This window comes from Diadema antillarum, unplaced genomic scaffold, assembly GCF_040938485.1.
Source record: "Diadema antillarum isolate AM-2024a unplaced genomic scaffold, OU_Dant_1.0 seq00000565_RagTag, whole genome shotgun sequence".
NCBI classification, from domain to species: domain Eukaryota; kingdom Metazoa; phylum Echinodermata; class Echinoidea; order Diadematoida; family Diadematidae; genus Diadema; species Diadema antillarum.
In genome coordinates, this window is record NW_027271504.1 from 493,490 (window position 1) to 502,225 (window position 8,736).

Below are 8,736 nucleotides of genomic sequence, written 5' to 3' on the forward strand. Positions count from 1 at the left end.
CACAAACCTTACAACAAAATAATATTGCCGCTATTTACCTGTTTATCTGGATGAAAATCTACTAAAATATAATCTTGCTACCTGGTTAACACCTGCTACCTCTTAGTACGCCTAGTGTTCTAATACCTCATGTATACTTGAACACGTGCACTGTGAGATTAAACCAAGCCTTAAGCATTATTCCCTACTCTTAATCCCTTTACATCTACATTATAATCGCGATTCGCTAATCCTGTAAGAGAAATAAGAGAGAAAGAAAAGCTTTTGTAGCATTTACACTTACATGCGCATTATTTTATTCATAACAACTCAACAAATATATGTTTCATCATTATGTTCTTCTCTTTCTTTGAGCCTTACCTCCTCAACATGTAATGGAAAAGCAAGGACCATTACAAACAAACATATAAACAGTTACAGCAATCTACTCATGAGGTCAGCCGTTCGGCCTTTTGACTAGCACAATGGACGGAGAGTTAGAAGGCTCGATTATTCCTAATTTCAACATGGAATCAACTTCCTTGCTAATCTCCTCTTCCATAGCCTGAGGTACCCTATGAGGCGGAGATTGCACTGGTCGTTCAGTCGTCAACGAGATTCCACATTGGACTGGATCTACTGTTACCATGTCAACAAACTCCATCTGTACTACACTAGGCATACGGGACATCTCCCCATTCCAATCAGAACCAGCCTCTGCCATATCTTCCTCGTCAGCCATGACCTCAACAACTTCCTCATTACCTTCGACCCCCTCAACCTCAAAGCAACTGGCCACTGGTACCTCTTCACCTCGACTATAGTACCTCTTCAACAAATTGATGTGATACGTTTTGGCAACACCATCAACGTCGACCACATAGTCATAGTCAAACTCGTACTTGAAATTATCAACATGTCCTCTTTTCTGCCATAGAGGGCGCAACGACTCATCATCTTTCTGTTCCTTTAGAAATTCACTCGGCCGCACATTATCAACAGGATCTGCAACAGTCAAACCTTTACTAGGCCTCGAATCCTTCACCTTTTGTGCAAGAGTTTGAACAGCCATCCCTGTATCATCCAGCTCACCTGGGATTGCGACCTCGACGTCCTGTTCTACACCATCATTTGAACTTTCTAGACCCACATCCGGGGTTATGACCTCTACATCCGGGTCAGACACAACACTCTTTGGGACCCAATGTAGATTGGGGTCACTCGGTTCACGAGCCCCTTCTACATTCCCGATAACTACCTCACTCAAACAATCAGGCATGCACACGGCTTCAACTTCCCCTTCAAAATATGGCGAGTCAACAGCTACCTTAGCCACGGGAAAACGCCTAACCGTACCGTCAATTAACCTCACTGCCTGATGTTGACCTGTTAATTGGTCATTTCTAACCAATTTCTCTTTCACCACGCACGTACTACAACCTGTATCACGCAAAACAGACACGGGTGTATTATCTGGCATCAGTCTTCCAGACACAACCGGCATACGATTCGCCTTCGCAGCGACATCATTGTATGTCATTCCACCTTTTTCAACCACTTCATTCTTTACACACTCAAAGTCGTTGACCACTCTCTCAAGGAGGAAACAACCTGCCGTCGAACCAACAACTCCCGGCTCGGGCTCACCCCGCGACACCTCATTCGCCACATTCATGTCTACTTTTGGGGCCGTACCTTCCCCAGCACCCATCAAACCTTGAGCTGATACAGGCCTAGACAACATGGGACAATCTCTTTTCATGTGATTTGGGTTTCCACACATATAGCAACCCCTGCCCTGAAAAGTCCTATTTCCCATAGCCTTTCCCACCTTTGCCTGAGCATCAGCCGGTTTCTGATACGTACTAGTCTTTTTGACCTGATTTTGTTGGGGCGGTTTGCTTTCCGGCTTTGAATCAGATCGGTTTCCTTCCGATCTCTGTACACCCGAAAATGCATGAGGACCGTGAGCTTCTACATAGATTTCAGCACAATCGACTACCTCCTTGAAATCTTTACATTTTCGTTCCTTAACAAACCTAACTACTTCTCTGGGACAATCTATCAGAAATTGCTCTTGCAAAATCAAATCTTCTAGATCCTTTCTAGTATCCCCGATCTCAGCCTCTTCCACCCAATGATCAAAATACCCCTTCATTCGAGTAGCAAATTGTTTTGGGCGCTCAAACTTCACTGGCTTAGCTGATCTGAAACTCCGCCTATAACCTTCTTCAGTGAGATGATAATATGACATCAACTCATGCTTCACTGTAGCATAAATCTGGCGATCATCAGCACTCATCCGATTCACAACATCTAACGCTTTGCCTGTTAGATTGGAAATCAAATACAACACCCACATGTCTACCGGGATATTCAGACTTTTCATCAACATTTCGAACTTTGTGACATAAGCATCAAACTTATCATGTGCGTCATCAAATCGACCTACTTTCAGCTTTAAGCCAGCTAACTGGGGCCTACCAACATTCGCTGTTCCTTCCTCTATACGCAACTGTGCTAATTTTATTTCATGTTCGCGCGCCTTTTCTAGAGCTTCGCGTTCACGATCAGCTTTGCGTGCTTCACGATCAGCTTCACGGGCAGCTGCACGGGCAGCTTCCTGGGCAGATTCACGCGCTTCGCGTTCAGCTTTAAGCTCTGCTTCAATTGCCTGGCATCGCTCTGAAACAAAGCTACTCAATTCACCACCACTAAGGCCCATTTCTCTGCCTAATGAAGAGAACTCTCTGATTTGCTCAACACTAGCCATACTGACTATGTAACTTCCAGACTAAGCAAACGTGTAGTCGTACAAAACAGCTGACTAGCACCTAGCTATCAAAGTCCGACAAAAGTACTACCTTGCAGCCAGCGTACTTAACAACAATTTGTATCTCCGAACGAGCATACAATTGCAAATGACAAACAGCTGAAATTCACTCAACAAGTATTCCACATACCAAACCGCTAGTACCTTGTCAAAAGCGTACTGGAATGCAGGCAATGTGAAATGACACGAGTTCACTCAACAAACATTCCACATACCAAGCATGCCTTGTCAATAAGCATACTAGCGTTGTATCTCCCAATGAGCATACAATTGATTTGAGACTGTACAAACCCCACAATCTACCAAACATGCCTATACCAGGCAACACCAAGGGCGTAACCTTGCAATAAAATAACACTCCGCACAGATTCATTCATGCATGCAAACCCCGAATCTATCACACTGCCTCTAACCGGCAATACCAAGGGCGTAACCTTGAAAAAGGAGTAACACTCCACATAGACTCTTGCACACAAACCCGAATCTATCGAACATGCATATAACATGCAACCAAGGGCGTAAACTTGAAACACGGAGCAACACTCCACACAGATTCAATCATGCATGCAAACCCCGAATCTATCAAACTGCCTCTAACCGGCAATACCAAGGGCGCAACCTTGAAAAAGGAGTAACACTCCACATAGACTCATGCACACACACCCGAATCTGTCAAACATGCACATAACATGCAACACCAAGGGCATAACCTTGGGGAGAAAAACTTCAATCAAACTGTCACGTAAGGCGACATACTCGCACGATTCACACTGGGGTAATATTTCCGATCAAACATACGAAACGGTTATCATATCGACAATAATAACATGCAATATATGACGGTAATGCGTACGATCGAGCAATGAAACTTCAATCATGAATCAAACACAAACATCGCATTTAAGCCTAAAGCATGTTAAAAGAGTATTTAAATAACTTTTTCTAATCAGGTAGCAGATCTCGGTGGGACCTCCAAATTGTCACGTGAGTGACTTTTTTTTTTTTCTCTCTCTGCTACTCTGACACCAAAATAATGGAAATTCAAACTGTTCGTATACAGTTATGTTCGAGTTTAATCTTTCAAATCTTTGCAGCTTTCTCGTTCATAACACATGGGCGTCACCAGGGGGGGTGCGTTGGGTGCGAACGCACCCCCCTTCAGATCCTTAAAAAAAAAAAAAAAAAAAAAAAAAAAATCAGTCTGCGAGCGACCTCAACGCCGGACGCAAAATAATTATTCTTTTCTATTTTTTTTTAGATATTTGACACCAGGGACACACACACACACACACACACACACACACACACACACACACACACACAAATCGTCGGCAAAAACAATTCGCACCCCTGGTTCTGGCAGCACTGATTTTATACATATCTATTAGTATTCTACAGTGTTTACTATCTATCGACCGTATCGTACATCCGTGCGATACGGAGCACTTTATAGTCACGTTTGCATGTACGTGTGCTACTTACAAGTATGTAGGGACTATGTACGTTACTTCTGACCAATCCATATTGCCAGCCCAAGAGCGAGCCTTAGCCTCATAAAAAAAAAAAAAAATGAAAAAAAAAAGGGAGGGGCAAGCATATCATTTTGCCCACCCCCCCCCCTCTCCATAATTCCAGAGACGAGAAGATTTTCTTCTTTTTTTTTGACAGAAAAACAAAATGTTACCCCCATAAAAATATTGGAGGGGCAAGCATATTTGAATTTTGCCCCCCCCATAATTAATAATTCCCGTAATGAGAAGATTTTCTTGCTTTTGAAAGAAAACAAAAATGTTGCCCCCATAAAAATATTGGAAGGCAAGCGCACCATTTGCCCCACCCCACATAATCATAATTCCCGCGATGAAAAGATTTTCTTGCTTTTTTGTTAGAATTTAAGAAATCTGTCCAATTATTTCACCCAAAAGCAGTGGCGTAACTACGGAGGGGGGGGGGGTGCGCCCCCTCCCAATCCGCTGGTTAAAAAAACAAACAAAACCTACCGAAATAGTAGTTCAAGTGTTAGTAAACTGCTTTTTGAATGAAAGGGTGATCAAGAAATAAGATATTTTTTCTATGATTTCTTTAAACCATAATTAAATAATTTTTGGACTGTAAAATGTAAAATTTTCAAGCTCGCTCTCTCCGCTCCCTCGCATTTAATCGTTATGTAATTCACCTGATGTTGCTGCCATTAATTGCCAGCAGTTCCGCCCGGTGCCCCTCCCCCTTAATTTCCAAGACGAAAAAATATGGCTAAGAACGGCAGTTTTTGGACTGTGAAATGTAAAATTTTCAAGCTCGCTCGTTCCGCTCGCTCGAATGTAATCATTATGCTCTCCTGATAATGCTGCCATTATTTGCCAGCAGTTGCGCCCGATGCGCCCCCTTAAATTCTAAAGCGAAGAAATATAGCTACAAACGGCAGTTTGTTTTTTACTGTAAATGTCAAAATTTTCAAGCTCGCTCGCTCGCTCGCATTTAATTGTTACGCAATTCTCCTGATGTTACTACCAGTAATTACAAGCAGTTAGGCCCGGTGCGCCCCCCCCCCCCCCCTCCTTTATTTCCAAAGCGAAAAAATATGGCTACAAATGGCAGTTTTAGGACTGTAAAATGTCAATATTTTCAAGCTCGCTCTCTTCGCTCGCTCGCATTTAATTGTTATGCCATTCACCTGATGTTGCTGCCAGTAATTGCCAGCAGTTGCGCCCGGTGCGCCCCCCTTAATTTCCAAAGCAAAAAAATATGGCTACAAACGGCATTTTTTGGACTTTAAAATGTCAAAATTTTCAAGCTCGCTCTCTCGCTCGCTCGCATTTAATTGTTATGCAATTCTCCTGATGTTGCTGCCAGTAATTACCGGCAGTTGCGCCCGTTGCGCCCCCACCTCTCCTTTATTTCCAAAGCGAAAAAATATGGCTCCAAAGCGAAAAAATATGGCTCCAAATGGCAGTTTGGGGACTGTAAAATGTCAAAGTTTTCAAGCTCGCTCTCTTCGCCCGCTCGCATTTAATTGTTATGCCATTCACCTGATGTTGCTGCCAGTAATTGCCAGCAGTTGCGCCCGGTGCGCCCCCCCTTAATTTCCAAAGCAAAAAAATATGGCTATACAATCGGCAGTTTTTGGACTTTAAAATGTCAAAATTTTCAAGCTTGCTCGCTCGCTCGCTCGCATTTAATTGTTATGCAATTCTCTTGATGTTGCTGCCAGTAATTACCGGCAGTTGCGCCCGTTGCGCCCCACCCCTCCTTTATTTCCAAAGCGAAAAAATATGGCTCCAAATGGCAGTTTTGGGACTGTAAAATGTCAAAATTTTCAAGCTCGCTCTCTTCGCCCGCTCGCATTTAATTGTTATGCCATTCACCTGATGTTGCTGCCAGTAATTGCCAGCAGTTGCGCCCGTTGCGCCCCCCCCCCCCTTAATTTCCAAAGCAAAAAAATATGGCTATACAAACGGCAGTTTTTGGACTGTAAAATGTCAAAATTTTCAAGCTCGCATTTAATTGTTATGCAGTTCTCCTGATGTTGCTGCCAGTAATTACCCGCAGTTGCGCCCGTTACGCCCCCCACCCCTCCTTTATTTCCAAAGCGAAAAAATATGGCTCCAAATGGCAGTTTTTGGACTGTAAAATGTCAAAATTTCCAAGCTCGCTCTCTTTGCTCGCTCGCATTTAATTATTATGCCATTCTCCTGATGTTGCTGCCAGTAATTGCCAGCAGTTGCGCCCGGTGCGCCCCCCTTAATTTCCAAAGCAAAAAAATATGGCTATACAAACGGCAGTTTTTGGACTGTAAAATGTCAAAATTTTCAAGCTCGCATTTAATTGTTATGCAGTTCTCCTGATGTTGCTGCCAGTAATTACCCGCAGTTGCGCCCGTTACGCCCCCCACCCCTCCTTTATTTCCAAAGCGAAAAAATATGGCTCCAAATGGCAGTTTTGGACTGTAAAATGTCAAAATTTCCAAGCTCGCTCTCTTTGCTCGCTCGCATTTAATTATTATGCCATTCTCCTGATGTTGCTGCCAGTAATTACCAGCAGTTGCGCCCGGTGCGCCCCCCTTAATTTCCAAAGCAAAAAAAATATGGCTACAAACGGCAGTTTTTGGACTTTAAAATGTCAAAATTTTCAAGCTCGCTCGCATTTAATTGTTATGCAATTCTCCTGATGTTGCTGCCAGTAATTACCGGCAGTTGCGCCCGTTGCGCCCCCACCTCTCCTTTATTTCCAAAGCGAAAAAATATGGCTCCAAATGGCAGTTTGGGGACTGTAAAATGTCAAAGTTTTCAAGCTCGCTCTCTTCGCCCGCTCGCATTTAATTGTTATGCCATTCACCTGATGTTGCTGCCAGTAATTGCCAGCAGTTGCGCCCGGTGCGCCCCCCCTTAATTTCCAAAGCAAAAAAATATGGCTATACAATCGGCAGTTTTTGGACTTTAAAATGTCAAAATTTTCAAGCTTGCTCGCTCGCTCGCTCGCATTTAATTGTTATGCAATTCTCCTGATGTTGCTGCCAGTAATTACCGGCAGTTGCGCCCGTTGCGCCCCCACCCCTCCTTTATTTCCAAAGCGAAAAAATATGGCTCCAAATGGCAGTTTTGGGACTGTAAAATGTCAAAATTTTCAAGCTCGCTCTCTTCGCCCGCTCGCATTTAATTGTTATGCCATTCACCTGATGTTGCTGCCAGTAATTGCCAGCAGTTGCGCCCGTTGCGCCCCCCCCCCTTAATTTCCAAAGCAAAAAAATATGGCTATACAAACGGCAGTTTTTGGACTTTAAAATGTCAAAATTTTCAAGCTCGCTCGCTCGCTCGCTCGCATTTAATTGTTATGCAATTCTCCTGATGTTGCTGCCAGTAATTACCCGCAGTTGCGCCCGTTGCGCCCCCACCCCTCCTTTATTTCCAAAGCGAAAAAATATGGCTCCAAATGGCAGTTTTGGGACTGTAAAATGTCAAAATTTTCAAGCTCGCTCTCTTCGCCCGCTCGCATTTAATTGTTATGCCATTCACCTGATGTTGCTGCCAGTAATTGCCAGCAGTTGCGCCCGGTGCGCCCCCCCCCCCCCCTTAATTTCCAAAGCAAAAAAATATGGCTATACAAACGGCAGTTTTTGGACTGTAAAATGTCAAAATTTTCAATCTCGCATTTAATTGTTATGCAGTTCTCCTGATGTTGCTGTCAGTAATTACCCGCAGTTGCGCCCGTTACGCCCCCCACCCCTCCTTTATTTCCAAAGCGAAAAAACATGGCTCCAAATGGCAGTTTTTGGACTGTAAAATGTCAAAATTTCCAAGCTCGCTCTCTTTGCTCGCTCGCATTTAATTATTATGCCATTCTCCTGATGTTGCTGCCAGTAATTACCAGCAGTTGCGCCCGGTACGCGCCCCCCCCCCCCTTAATTTACAAAGCACAAAAATATGGCTACAAACGGCAGTTCTTGGACTGTAAAATGTCAAAATTTTCAAGCTCGCTCGCTCCCCTCGCTCGCATGTAGTCGTTATGCCATTCTCCTGATATCGTTGCCAGTAATTTGTCGTTTCACACCGTCATTCCATAATCCATTTATAGGGGGTACACCCCCCTCCGGCACTTCTACACCCTCCCCCACCCTTTCTCGCTCCCTCGCATACTAACCCCCCTCCCCCCACCCCCCCCCCCCCCAAGATGAAATCCTAGTTACGCCGGTGCCCTTTCCCCGCTTGGTTCCCCCCCCCCCAAAAAAAAAAAAAACAAAAAAAAACAGTAAAAGTCTAGGGATTGAGAGCTTCCTATATTCCAAATGTCTGTCCAAAAAAATCTCGTAAACATTTTAGTGTCAAAACGCACCCCCCTTGAAAAAATGCTGGTGACGCCCCTGTAACAATACATTGAGCATAAAATATAATATGAAACAAATCACAAATACATAACTTAGGTTGTCT

The 8,736-nt window shown here is 43.9% G+C and overlaps 1 protein-coding gene across 1 annotated transcript; it reads right to left on the reverse strand.

The window, feature by feature from the left end:
• Positions 1 to 436: 436 nt before the first annotated feature.
• LOC139735193 (uncharacterized) lies at positions 437 to 2,137 on the reverse strand. Its single transcript, XM_071645953.1, has one exon. It carries the CDS (start codon positions 2,135 to 2,137, stop codon positions 437 to 439), a length of 1,701 nt encoding a protein of 566 aa, XP_071502054.1.
• Positions 2,138 to 8,736: the final 6,599 nt, after the last annotated feature.

Excerpts from the sequence above, each read along its gene's own strand:
- LOC139735193 (XM_071645953.1), bottom strand. The coding sequence starts at position 2,137 with ATGAAGGGGTATTTTGATCATTGGGTGGAAGAGGCTGAGATCGGGGAT.